General features: G+C 45.6%; 1 protein-coding gene across 1 annotated transcript in view; it reads left to right on the top strand.

The window, feature by feature from the left end:
• LOC311243461 (nck-associated protein 5-like) overlaps positions 1–14,488 on the top strand; it is a 100,140-nt gene that overhangs the window by 51,568 nt on the left and 34,084 nt on the right. Inside the window, exons 3-5 of the mRNA XM_084332694.1 lie at positions 4,619–4,762; positions 12,369–12,437; positions 12,589–12,627. Coding sequence (XP_084188820.1) covers positions 4,619–4,762; positions 12,369–12,437; positions 12,589–12,627 — 252 coding nt within the window. The remainder of the gene's footprint in view (positions 1–4,618; positions 4,763–12,368; positions 12,438–12,588; positions 12,628–14,488) is intronic.

The following is a 14,488-nucleotide window of genomic DNA, read 5'->3' as shown; positions in this document are numbered from 1 at the left end:
GCAGCACTGTGGAGGACAACATGCATTAACAACAGCAGCACCGTGGAGGACAACATGCATTAACAACAGCAGCACTGTGGAGGACAACATGCATTAACAACAGCAGCACTGTGGAGGACAACATGCATTAACAACAGCAGCACTGTGGAGGACAACATGCATTAACAACAGCACTGTGGAGGACAACATGCATTAACAGCAGCAGCACTGTGGAGGACAACATGCATTAACAGCAGCACTGTGGAGGACAACATGCATTAACAACAGCAGCACTGTGGAGGACAACATGCATTAACAACAGCAGCACTGTGGAGGACAACATGCATTAACAACAGCAGCACCGTGGAGAACAACATGCATTAACAACAGCACTGTGGAGGACAACATGCATTAACAACAGCAGCACTGTGGAGGACAACATGCATTAACAACAGCAGCACTGTGGAGGACAACATGCATTAACAACAGCAGCACTGTGGAGGACAACATGCATTAACAACAGCAGCACTGTGGAGGACAACATGCATTAACAACAGCAGCACTATGGAGGACAACATGCATTAACAACAGCAGCACCGTGGAGGACAACATGCATTAACAGCAGCAGCACTATGGAGGACAACATGCATTAACAACAGCAGCACTGTGGAGGACAACATGCATTAACAACAGCAGCACTGTGGAGGACAACATGCATTAACAGCAGCAGCACTGTGGAGGACAACATGCATTAACAACAGCAGCACTGTGGAGGACAACATGCATTAACAACAGCAGCACTGTGGAGGACAACATGCATTAACAACAGCAGCACTGTGGAGGACAACATGCATTAACAACAGCAGCACTGTGGAGGACAACATGCATTAACAGCAGCAGCACTGTGGAGGACAACATGCATTAACAACAGCAGCACTGTGGAGGACAACATGCATTAACAGCAGCAGCACTGTGGAGGACAACATGCATTAACAACAGCAGCACTGTGGAGGACAACATGCATTAACAGCAGCAGCACTGTGGAGGACAACATGCATTAACAGCAGCACTGTGGAGGACAACATGCATTAACAACAACAGCACTGTGGAGGACAACATGCATTAACAACAGCAGCACTGTGGAGGACAACATGCATTAACAACAGCACTGTGGAGGACAACATGCATTAACAACAGCAGCACTGTGGAGGACAACATGCATTAACAGCAGCACTGTGGAGGACAACATGCATTAACAACAGCACTGTGGAGGACAACATGCATTAACAGCAGCACTGTGGAGGACAACATGCATTAACAACAGCAGCACTGTGGAGGACAACATGCATTAACAACAGCAGCACTGTGGAGGACAACATGCATTAACAACAGCAGCACTGTGGAGGACAACATGCATTAACAACAGCAGCACCGTGGAGGACAACATGCATTAACAACAGCAGCACCGTGGAGGACAACATGCATTAACAACAGCAGCACTGTGGAGGACAACATGCATTAACAGCAGCAGCACTGTGGAGGACAACATGCATTAACAACAGCAGCACTGTGGAGGACAACATGCATTAACAGCAGCAGCACTGTGGAGGACAACATGCATTAACAACAGCAGCACTGTGGAGGACAACATGCATTAACAGCAGCAGCACTGTGGAGGACAACATGCATTAACAACAGCAGCACCGTGGAGGACAACATGCATTAACAACAGCAGCACCGTGGAGGACAACATGCATTAACAACAGCAGCACTGTGGAGGACAACATGCATTAACAACAGCACTGTGGAGGACAACATGCATTAACAACAGCAGCACCGTGGAGGACAACATGCATTAACAACAGCAGCACTCTGGAGGACAACATGCATTAACAACAGCAGCACTGCGGAGGACAACATGCATTAACAACAGCACTGTGGAGGACAACATGCATTAACAACAGCACTGTGGAGGACAACATGCATTAACAACAGCAGCACTGTGGAGGACAACATGCATTAACAACAGCAGCACTGTGGAGGACAACATGCATTAACAACAGCACTGTGGAGGACAACATGCATTAACAACAGCAGCACTGTGGAGGACAACATGCATTAACAACAGCAGCACTGTGGAGGACAACATGAATTAACAACAGCAGCACTGTGGAGGACAACATGCATTAACAACAGCACTGTGGAGGACAACATGCATTAACAACAGCAGCACTGTGGAGGACAACATGCATTAACAACAGCAGCACTGTGGAGGACAACATGCATTAACAACAACAGCACTGTGGAGGACAACATGCATTAACAACAGCAGCACTGTGGAGGACAACATGCATTAACAACAGCACTGTGGAGGACAACATGCATTAACAACAGCACTGTGGAGGACAACATGCCTTAACAACAGCACTGTGGAGGACAACATGCATTAACAACAGCACTGTGGAGGACAACATGCATTAACAACAGCACTGTGGAGGACAACATGCATTAACAACAGCACTGTGGAGGACAACATGCATTAACAACAGCACTGTGGAGGACAACATGCATTAACAACAGCAGCACTGTGGAGGACAACATGCATTAACAACAGCAGCACTGTGGAGGACAACATGCATTAACAACAGCACTGTGGAGGACAACATGCATTAACAACAGCACTGTGGAGGACAACATGCATTAACAACAGTGCCGAGGTGATGAGATTACTGTTCAGCTTGCGTCCCATCGTCTCCAGTCGCTTTCAAGGGTTAAAAAAAAGCGATTGGACTTCTTGTCTGAAGTGTGTCTGTGTGACTGTGTTTTTATGTGCCAGCAAGTGTCTGTCCTTGCTGTGTGTCACACCTTCCTCGTGTGTAGGTGTTCTTTTGCGTGTGTAGGTGTGTGTGTGTGTGTAGGTGTGTAGGTGTTCTTTTGTGTGTGTGTGTTTGTATGTGTGTGTGTGTTCTTTTGTGTGTGTGTGTTTACCTGCACATGTACACGTGAGTGCGTGTACAATACATCTTCATGTGTGTTTCCGTGTCTGTATTCATGTGTGTCTGTGCATGTTGTGTGTGTGTGTTCGTGTCTGTGCATGCTCGTGTCACGCGTGTGTATGTTTGTGTCTGCATGTTTGTGTATACATGCGTATGTGTTTGTGTCAGGTGCATGAATGTGTATGTGTTTGTGTATATGTGTGTATATTTGTGTCTGTGCATGTGTGTGTATGTGTTTGTGTCTGTGCATGTTTGTGTGTATGTGTGTGTGTTTGTGTCTGTGCATGTGTGTGTGTGTATGTGTTTGTGTCTGTGCATGTTTGTGTGTATGTGTTTGTGTCTGTGCATGTTTGTGTGTATGTGTTTGTGTCTGTGCATGTTTGTGTGTATGTGTTTGTGTGTATGTGTTTGTGTCTGTGCATGTTTGTGTGTATGTGTTTGTGTGTATGTGTTTGTGTCTGTGCATGTTTGTGTGTATGTGTTTGTGTGTATGTGTTTGTGTCTGTGCATGTTTGTGTGTATGTGTGTGTATGTGTATGTGTTTGTGGTCTGTGCATGTTTGTGTGTATGTGGGTGTGGTCTGTGCATGTTTGTGTGTATGTGTATGTGTTTGTGGTCTGTGCATGTTTGTGTGTATGTGTTTGTGGTCTGTGCATGTTTGTGTGTATGTGTTTGTGTCTGTGCATGTGTTTGTGTGTATGTGGGTGTGTCGACCACGTGTGCCCACCAGGTCTTACGCTACATGAAACTGTGCCAGTGGCTGACTGGGCAGGGCTCCCATTACAGAATTAGGCCTGCCTCCTTATCCCCTTTACTGACTCCTTAGGCTTTAAGGATTAGTCCACATCAACACACCTGCCTCTCGGTCCCGTCTTACTGTCCCTTTCAGTCAACACACACATACACACACACGCGCACGCACACACACACACACACACACACCTGGAGTCCTGCCTACTAGACTAGTGTCAAACGAGGGGCGTGGCCTTCCTGCTAATGAAACCTTTAACGAGCTTGGCTACTCTGCAGACAGAGCGAATGTGAGTGGCTACGCGCTAATCCCACGTCTCTCCCTCTCTCTCTCTCTCTCTCTCTCTCTCTCTCTCTCCCTCTCTCTCTCTCTCTCTCTCTCTCTCTCTCTCGCAGTCATTAAGGCTCCGCGCGACCCTACACACGGCCGTAACGGGGAAGAAGAGATAGATCTGCTTCTCTCGCTGCGCTGCGTCTCCCGCGCCACACGGGCCGCTCGCTGTGGGCATCATCAATAGTATCTGCAGCCTCCAGATTACAGAGTGGTTACGCGCAGCGTAGTAATTATGGAAGAGGAGCCGCAGCGGGGTGTATAATATAGAGCTCGCTCGCTCTCTCTCTCCCGGGCTTCTCTCCTGCACCGCGGGAGACGGGGCCGCTCGCGGTGAGCCAGCCCCCGGGCTCGGAAATAGCCTCCGCGCAGCGGGCCGCTTTTAGCTGCAATGTAAACGAAACGTCACGGCGGCTTCGCGGCTCGGTGGACGTTGTCTTTCTGATGTAAACAGCGGTGCGCGCCTCGTGGTTTTTTTTTTACGCCGCTGAACCTCTGCCTCTCTCTCTCTCTCTCTCTCTCTCTCTCTCTCTCTCTCTCTCTCTCTCTCTCTCTCCCGCAGATGAGAACAATGTCCGACGAGGCCGAGCAGAGACTGTGCGACGAGGACTTCGGCTCGGAGGACGAGGAGGGCGAGGAGGCGGACGTGGAGTCCTTCCTGGAGGACAACAGCAGCGAGCTGGTGGACCGACTGCGAGAGCTGGAGGTGAGTGTGTGGGGGGAGGGGGGGGGGGTTGGGGGGGAGGGGGGGGGGGGTTACAGAGAGAGAGAGAGAGAGAGAGAGAGCTGGTGGACAGACTCTGAGAGCTGGAGGTGAGGGGGGGGGGGGGTTACAGAGAGAGAGAGAGAGAGAGAGAGAGCTGGTGGACAGACTCTGAGAGCTGGAGGTGAGGGGGGGGGGGAGAGAGAGAGAGAGAGATACAGAGAGAGAGAGATACAGAGAGATGGATACAGAGAGAGAGAGAGAGATACAGAGAGAGATACAGAGAGAGATACTGTTATGGTTTGTAACCGACCTCAAACGCAACGGCACAGACAGGAAGTTCAGAGTTAGCCAAATGCTAGGGCGTATTTATTTACAGAGTCAAAAGAAGGATAAGGTACAATAATCAAATAAACGGGGAGACTGCCTCCTGGTGATAGTGGTGGGGAATTGGCATGTGACGTTGTAGCGGCTCTGCAGATACTCCCAGCAGATAGTGGTGGGGAATTGGCATGTGACGTTGTAGCGGCTCTGCAGATACTCCCAGCTTTCACTCAAGGTGGAAAACGGAGAGAGAGAGAGAGATATCAGAAACAGTCCAACGAAACACAGAGGCAGTGTGGTTCCCTCCTCCCTAGCTGGGTCCAGAACCAATTGACAGTGACAGTCCTCAGTGTTCCCCACAACACACAATTTAGCCGAGTTAGTGCAACAAAACGAAGTCTTCAGTGTCTCTTCTAAGACACACAATCAGAATAATCCAGAGGGGTTTGGTTCCACTCACCCAAGCGCAACGCGTAAAGCGGGGAAAAACGAGGCGCAGCTCCAAACGGGGAACAAGGTTCTCCACAGCGGTTCTCCACAGAAAGGTCCTGGAGAGAAAGTAGACCAGGAACAGCAACGGGGAAAAGCAGGCAAATGCAGTTGTATTCCAGAACGACCCGACAACGATAGAAGGAAGGTCCTGGTATATAAAGCCCTCTGGGGCGCTAATCACAAACTATGACAGCTGCGTGATGAAAGTGGCAATCGTTCAAAAAGCGTGTGGCGGGGAATGCACCAATCAGCACCATACCTCAGGAGAGCGTGTGGCGGGGAACCAACCAAACCTCACAGATACAGACAGAGAGATACAGAGAGAGAGAGATACAGAGAGAGAGATACAGAGAGAGAGAGATACAGAGAGAGAGAGATACAGAGAGAGAGAAATACAGAGAGAGAGAAATACAGAGAGAGAGAGAAATACAGAGAGAGAGATACAGAGAGAGATAGAGAGAGAGATAGAAATACATAGAGAGAGAAATACAGAGAGAGAAAGTTAGAGAGAGAGATACAGAGAGATATACAGAGAGAGATAGAGAGAGAGATAGAGAGAGAGAGATAGAGAGAGAGATACAGAGATAGAGAGACAGAGAGGGAGAGATAGAAATACAGAGAGAGCGATACAGAGAGAGATACAGAGATAGATACAGAGATAGAGAGACAGAGAGGGAGAGACAGATACAGAGAGAGATAGAAATACAGAGAGAGATACAGAGAGACAGAGAGAGAGAGGTGATAATTAAACACAGTATGTTTTTAAGAGGTGGTTTATTGAGGGCAGCCCTGTCATCTCGGGGGCGAGGCGCGCTGCTGTCCTGGTGACGTCACGGTGGGTCTCAGCCCTGTCATCTGGGGGGCGAGGCGCGCTGCTGTCCTCCTGGTGAGTGACGTCACGGTGGGTCTCAGCCCTGTCATCTGGGGGGCGAGGCGCGCTGCTGTCCTCCTGGTGAGTGACGTCACGGTGGGTCTCAGCCCTGTCATCTCGGGGGGCGAGGCGCGCTGCTGTCCTGGTGAGTGACGTCACGGTGGGTCTCAGCCCTGTCATCTGGGGGGGCGAGGCGCACTGCTGTCCTGGTGACGTCACTGCGGGTCTCAATCAGCGTCACTACCTACTATGTCGACGTCTCTTCCTTCCATCTTTACACAGAGAGATGAAGAGAGTAGAAAGAACATAAGATAAGAAGGGATCAATGCTTGTAATTAATGCTTGTATATCTTATCGTGTGTTGTCATGTTTGTTTATATGTCTGTTTAAAAAATAATAAAATAATAAAATATAAAAAAAAGATAAGAAGGGATAAAACTAGTAAAATAACAAAAACAAGAACGGCTAAAACTAGTAAAAGAACATAAAACAAGAACGGCTAAAACTAGTAAAAGAACATAAGATAAGAAGGGCTAAAACTAGTAAAAGAGTAAAAGAACATAAGATAAGAAGGGCTAAAACTAGTAAAAGAGTAAAAGAACATTTGATTTGATTTGATTTGATTTTTATTTGTCTCGAACATAGAAACATAAAACAAGTTTAAAAAACAAAAAGGTAAATAGTCAAAGACTATTTCCATACAATAAGTGTTCGAGAACGAACAGGGGGAAGTAAAACAACGTATCAAGCCCTGCCCCTTCCTTACAATGTTTGACATTATAATTTAATAAAAATAAAAATAATATAACAGATAATAAAAAATAAAATAAAAGTACAGTTTTTTATATATCCAAATAAGAAAAATAATAGGCAGTCACATTACTGCTCAAGCTCCTCTCTCTTATATGTGTCCATAAGTGCTTGTTTATAGCTACCTTTAAATGTATTGATATTTTTGCTTAATTTTATATTCGCATTCCAGACCATTCCAGAGTGATACCCCACAAACTGCAATGCACATACTTTTTTTTTTTTGATCCACTTTTTCTCCCATTTTCTATATTTTTCTCCCATCCCAATTTCGTATCATCCAATTCAACCCTCCCCTGTCACGAACGCTGTTTCTTGCCTCCCACAAGCCGGCTGCAATGTGGACTAAGTCATACATAGCACAAGTCCCCTCCGGTACTTGAGGTAACAGCAGTCGCATCTTTTCACCTGCGCAGCTCGATCTCTCAGTGGCGAGGAGTAACGCGTGGGAGGCTCACGCTGCCCCCGACACTTCCTGATTCTACTGCGCAGGCGCACCAACCGACCTGTAGGAGTCGCTGTCCACAACGCCCGATCCCCACCCATCAGTTTCCCACCCCCTAATACGGCCAATGTGTATTAGTATGAACGACCAGCTAAACTGAAAGCAATGTGGAGCGCTGGGCTCGAACAGGCGAACCCAGCGTCTCCGCATTTGTGGCGAGTGCCTTGCCCACTACGCCACGTAGCCGCCCTCAATGCACATACTTTTAAGAGTTGTACGTACCGTAGGTTGCTTTAAAGCTAATGTCCCTCTAAAATTATAAACACTCTCTCTAGCCATGAACATTTTTTGAATGTTGCTTGGTAATTTGTTTTTTATTGCCAGAAACATAATTTGTGCAGATTTGAATTTGATTAAGTCCATGAATTTTAATGTTTGACTCCTTACAAACAGACTATTTGTGTGATCTAAATATCTACCATGATGTACTATCCATATGGCTCTTTTTTGCAGTGTGCATATTTTTTGTAAGTTGCTTTTATAAGTATTTCCCCAGGTTTCAACACAATATGATAGATATGGTACAATGAGTGTGCAATATATATAGAGTTTTCTGATTCAGGATATATCTAGTATTGCCCAGTATACCAATACTTCTCGCTAACTTTGAACACAAATATTTTATATGGGGTTTCCAGCAGAGTTTGTAGTCTATTAAGACCCCTAGAAACTTGTTTGTATATACTCTCAACATTTTTACTAGAGGTGGGCATAGATTAATTTTTTTAATCTAGATTAATCTATCTGCAATCCTGGATTTAATCTAGATTAATCTAGATTAAAATGGCTAAAAAAAAAAAAAAAAAACTGCCGAAGGCATTCAAAATATATGTGTTCTACCCAAATAATGACCAGAAGTAAGTCCTTACTTTTTCATTCCTCCTTATGTTTCTCAGGCCAGGTGGCCCATTACACCATGAGCCCATCTCCCGTTTCCAAAATGCATTACAGACTGTTTGAAAAAGCTGTTTTGCTATGATAATTGGTAATGAAATATCAAAATAATGTTCAATAAGATGTACTTGTGTTTAATAAGTTGTTTTATTCAGAAGTTAACACAAATAAATAATATTACCAGTACAGTACAGTATCTAGCACTCTCAGGAGCAAAACAGAAAGAATCATTTCAAACTTGAACTATGTGACATGGCTTGACTCAACTGTTCCAGTGGAGTTGCTCAGTGGCCAATGGTGTCAACTGTGGTTGTACTGGGCAGCTCCCAGGTGTGAATGGAAAAGAACATCTGTGCTCAGCGAACCTACCCTGGGTAAATAAAGGTAAAAAAAAAAAACGTAAAAAAGACAACAAGTTTCAGTATGTCAGATACTTTACATATATCATTTATGTATAAAATGAACAATTTGGGTTCCAATACTGACCCCTGTGGAACACCACAGGTAATGTTTAAGCATTGTGACTTGTGCTGACCCATCAGAACAAATTGCTGCCTGTTACTAATATAGCTTTTCAGCCAGTCTAGGGCAACCCCTCTGACACCAAACCTGTCCATCTTTTTCAGTAAAATCTCATGATCTATTGTATCAAAAGCTTTTTTTTAGGTCAATGAATATTCCGAATACATATTTCTTTCTCTCTATACTGTCCGTTATTTCCTCTACAAGCTCCATTAATGCCATGGAGGTAGATCTAGCTGTTCTAAAACCATACTGGCTGTCCATTAGGAGATTATGTTTTTCAATGAAAGTGTCTAATCTTGCAACATATAGTTTTTCGAGTATCTTTGAGAACTGTGATAGCAGGGATACCGGTCTATAATTGGTAAACAAATGCTTGTCTCCAGCTTTAAATAATGCTATAACCTTTGCAATTTTTATTTTTTGAGGGAATGCTCCCATTTTGAACGACAAATTGAATATATGAGATAGTGGCTCCACAATTCCTTGAATAATATTTTTTACCAGAGACATATCAATGTCATCCCCATCTGTGGAGGTTTTATTCATGCATTTGTTTTCCATCTCAATAATGTCCTCTTTCTCCACATATCCCAGAGATATTGAAGCAGGGTTTCTTTCTCCACAATCTTCCACCGCAAAACTCTTCCCAGTGTTGACTATTTCATTGGCTAGTTTTGGTCCCACATCAACAAAAAAGTTGTTAAACCCATCCACTACCTCATTTATAAGAGTAATCTTTCTGTCCTTTTCTGTAAAATAGTCAACATAAAACAAGAATGGCTAAAACTAGTAAAAGAGTAAAATAACATAAAATAAGAAGGGCTAAAACTAGTAAAAGAGTAAAAGAACATAAACGAAGAAGGGCTAAAACTAGTAAAAGAGTAAAAGAACATAAAATAAGAAGGGCTCAAACTAGTAAAAGAGTAAAAGAACATAAAATAAGAAGGGCTCAAACTAGTAAAAGAGTAAAAGAACATAAAATAAGAAGGGCTAAAACTAGTAAAAGAGTAAAAGAACATAAGATAAGAAGGGCTAAAACTAGTAAAAGAACATAAAATAAGGGCCAAAACTAGTAAAAGAGTAAAAGAACATAAGATAAGAATGGCTAAAACTAGTAAAAACATGAAATGTGAAGGGCTAAAACTAGTAAAAGAGTAAAAAGAACATGAAATGTGAACACTAAAACTAGTAAAAGAACATAAAATGTGAAGGGCTAAAACTAGTAAAAGACAAAAAAACATGAAATGTGAACGCTAAAACTAGTAAAAGAACATAAAATGTGAAGGGCTAAAACTAGTAAAAGACAAAAAAAACATAAAATGTGTGGGGATAAAACTAGATAAAAATCAACAAGAGTTGTTAAAAATGTTTTGAGGCCCTTTTTAAAAGCATCCACATAACTCTTTCTCCACATAATCGTTATATATGCCTATAATTGTGTACAGCACTTTGAGCTACATGACATGTATGAAAGGTGCTTTATAAATACTTACTTACTTACTTACTTACAATAAACTCTTTTTTTGTATCCACTTTTTCTCCCATTTTCTATATTTTTCTCCCATCCCAATTTCGTATCATCCAATTCAACCCTCCCCTGTCACGAACGCTGTTTCTTGCCTCCCACAAGCCGGCTGCAATGTGGACTAAGTCATACATAGCACAAGTCCCCTCCGGTACTTGAGGTAACAGCAGTCGCATCTTTTCACCTGCGCAGCTCGATCTCTCAGTGGCGAGGAGTAACGCGTGGGAGGCTCACGCTGCCCCCGACACTTCCTGATTCTACTGCGCAGGCGCACCAACCGACGCTGTCCACAACGCCCGATCCCCACCCTCTAATACTGCCAATTGTATTAGTACGGACGACCAGCCAAACTGAAAACAATGTGGAGAGCTGGATTCGAACACGCGAACCCAGCGTCTCCACATTGGTGGCGAGTGCCTTGCCCACTACACCACCTAGCCGCCCTCTCCACAATAAACTCTTAACGTAAAAACACTCTAAAGTAGAAACACCATAACATAATATTGTTTTTACTTTCAACAAAGGTAGGTAATAGTCCTATTTCACTACGATGTTACCATGTCAACAGAACGCAGGAGGGAGAAGGGTTGAATGCCACTCGCCGTCACTGTGTTGAAAACGAGAGCTGTGTTGAAAATAACCTTCTGTGAATTAACGAGCGTTGTTCATTTCAGTCGTGGTCGAGTCAACTGATAAACATCTAAGCCATGTCTTTTAAAATACCCAAAGCAGATGTGGCAGCAGCTAAAAATAGCTAAATCCCCGTTAGTTTTGACTAGCTTAACCCCCTCACCCCCCCTCCATAAGTCATTCTGCTGACATAGAAACATCACAGTGAAACAGGCCAATTGAAAGGGTAAGAAGAGACCTTTGGAGCTGCATTAGATTAGATTAGATTAGATTAAAATGTATTGTCATCATACAGCACAAGTGTACAGTACAACGAAAAGAAGTTTGGCATCCAACCAGAGTGCAAATGTAACAGTAAAGTGCATAATAATAATACAGTGTAACAAGTGATTAAATGGCATATACATAACCGAGCTACTGAGTAAATATGCTAATCTGATGTATGTACAGTATTATAATGTAATTTACAGTGCAAAAGTATAAATACACTATGGTAGAAGCCATACTGGCCAGTGGTATATTTAGTATGAGTAAGTATCCATACAACACAAATACAGTACGATGAAAATAATTTGGCATCCAACCAGAGTGCAAATGTAACAGTAAAGTGCAACAGTTAATATACAATGTACAGGCGATTAAACTTTATATCAAATAAGTACTACTGAGTAATGGTACTACTAATCAGATGTATGTACAGAGTTGCAATATTAATATGTACAGTGATACAGGTATAAAGACACTACGGTAGTAAGTCATACTGGCCAGCAGCGTAACTAAGAGTAGGTAAGGGATATGTACAGATATAAATATAGTATCTACAGACTACAGACAGATGTGGATAGATATATATATACGGTAAGAATATATATGTGGTATATATACAGCATTATTGTACATGCTATCATACAGTGTTATATGGGTTATATGCAGGTGTATAAGTAGGTATATAGAAGGATTATATTCTGGTTTATTATTATTATTATTATTATTAATAATAATAGCCCTTTTTTGTACCTTTTTCCCCTCACAGGCAGAGAATTCTGCTTTGCTGTTGGCGAACGAGAGTCAGAGAGAGGCTTATGAGAGATGTCTGGACGAGGTGAGTCGTCTTCACTCTGTCACCTCACGTCCTGCGCGGCTCAGAATAACGCCCGACGTGTTTCATGCGATGAATCTTTCATGTGCAAAAGACGGCCTTCCTGTGTGAATTAAACATCTCTCCACTGTGGTTGGTTTTCATTTATTTTTAGGTCGCCAACCACGTGGTCCAGGCGCTACTGAACCAAAAGGTAAACGGAGCGCATAACTTACCGCATTGTCCGCAAGTATGAGACGCGTTTCTTTTCCTAGAAAAAAACACCCTGGAAAAGGGGTGTGGTCTTATTTTGGGGGTCTAGATTGTTTAGATGTCATTATTATTATTATACATCATTAGTGATGCAGCCTCCTTGGCCGTGCGGTGCGAGCCCTCAGAGGGAGGCTGAGAACAAGTGTCTCCGAGGGTGGAGGTCGGAGCTGAGACCCTCTCTCCTCTGGGACCCTCTCTCCTCTGGGACCCTCTCTCCCCTGAGACCCTCTCTCCTCTGAGACCCTCTCTCCTCTGGGACCCTCTCTCCTCTGGGTCCCTCTCTCCTCTGGGACCCTCTCTCCTCTGGGACCCTCTCTCCTCTGAGACCCTCTCTCCTCTGTGACCCTCTCTCCTCTGGGACCCTCTCTCCTCTGAGACCCTCTCTCCTCTGGGACCCTCTCTCCTCTGGGACCCTCTCTCCTCTGGGACCCTCTCTCCTCTGAGACCCTCTCTCCTCTGTGACCCTCTCTCCTCTGGGACCCTCTCTCCTCTGAGACCCTCTCTCCTCTGGGACCCTCTCTCCTCTGGGACCCTCTCTCCTCTGAGACCCTCTCTCCTCTGAGACCCTCTCTCCTCTGGGACCCTCTGTCCTCTGAGACCCTCTCTCCTCTGAGACCCTCTCTCCTCTGGGACCCTCTGTCCTCTGAGACCCTCTCTCCTCTGAGACCCTCTCTCCTCTGAGACCCTCTCTCCTCTGGGTCCCTCTCTCCTCTGAGACCCTCTCTCCTCTGGGACCCTCTCTCCTCTGGGACCCTCTCTCCTCTGAGACCCTCTCTCCTCTGAGACCCTCTCTCCTCTGAGACCCTCTCTCCTCTGTGACCCTCTCTCCTCTGGGACCCTCTCTCCTCTGAGACCCTCTCTCCTCTGAGACCCTCTCTCCTCTGAGACCCTCTCTCCTCTGGGACCCTCTCTCCTCTGAGACCCTCTCTCCTCTGAGACCCTCTCTCCTCTGAGACCCTCTCTCCTCTGTGACCCTCTCTCCTCTGGGACCCTCTCTCCTCTGAGACCCTCTCTCCTCTGGGTCCCTCTCTCCTCTGAGACCCTCTCTCCTCTGGGACCCTCTCTCCTCTGAGACCCTCTCTCCTCTGAGACCCTCTCTCCTCTGAGACCCTCTCTCCTCTGGGACCCTCTCTCCTCTGGGACCCTCTCTCCTCTGTGACCCTCTCTCCTCTGGGACCCTCTCTCCTCTGGGACCCTCTCTCCTCTGAGACCCTCTCTCCTCTGAGACCCTCTCTCCTCTGAGACCCTCTCTCCTCTGGGACCCTCTCTCCTCTGGGACCCTCTCTCCTCTGGGACCCTCTCTCCTCTGGTCGAGGTGCTAGGTTTCAAACTAGTCTAGTTTGTCTAGTCTAGTCTCCAGGGCTCTGTCCCCTACAGCTAGTCTCCAGGTCCCTGTCCCCTACAGCTAGTCTCCAGGTCCCTGTCCCGACCGGTCCTGTTCTTCTACAGCTAGTCTCCAGGTCTCTGTCCCGACCGGTCCTGTTCCCCTACAGCTAGTCTCCAGGTCCCTGTCCCGACCGGTCCTGTTCTTCTACAGCTAGTCTCCAGGTCTCTGTCCCGACCGGTCCTGTTCTCCTACAGCTAGTCTCCAGGTCCCTGTCCCGACCGGTCCTGTTCCCCTACAGCTAGTCTCCAGGTCCCTGTCCAGACCGGTCCTGTTCTCCTACAGCTAGTCTCCAGGTCCCTGTCCCGACCGGTCCTGTTCCCCTACAGCTAGTCTCCAGGGCTCTGTCCCGACCGGTCCTGTTCCCCTACAGCTAGTCTCCAGGTCCCTGTCCCGACCGGTCCTGTTCCCCTACAGC

This window comes from Notolepis coatsorum, assembly GCF_963971535.1.
Source record: "Notolepis coatsorum genome assembly, chromosome: 17".
NCBI lineage: Eukaryota > Metazoa > Chordata > Actinopteri > Aulopiformes > Paralepididae > Notolepis > Notolepis coatsorum.
This window is presented reverse-complemented; position numbering and strand designations above follow the sequence as displayed.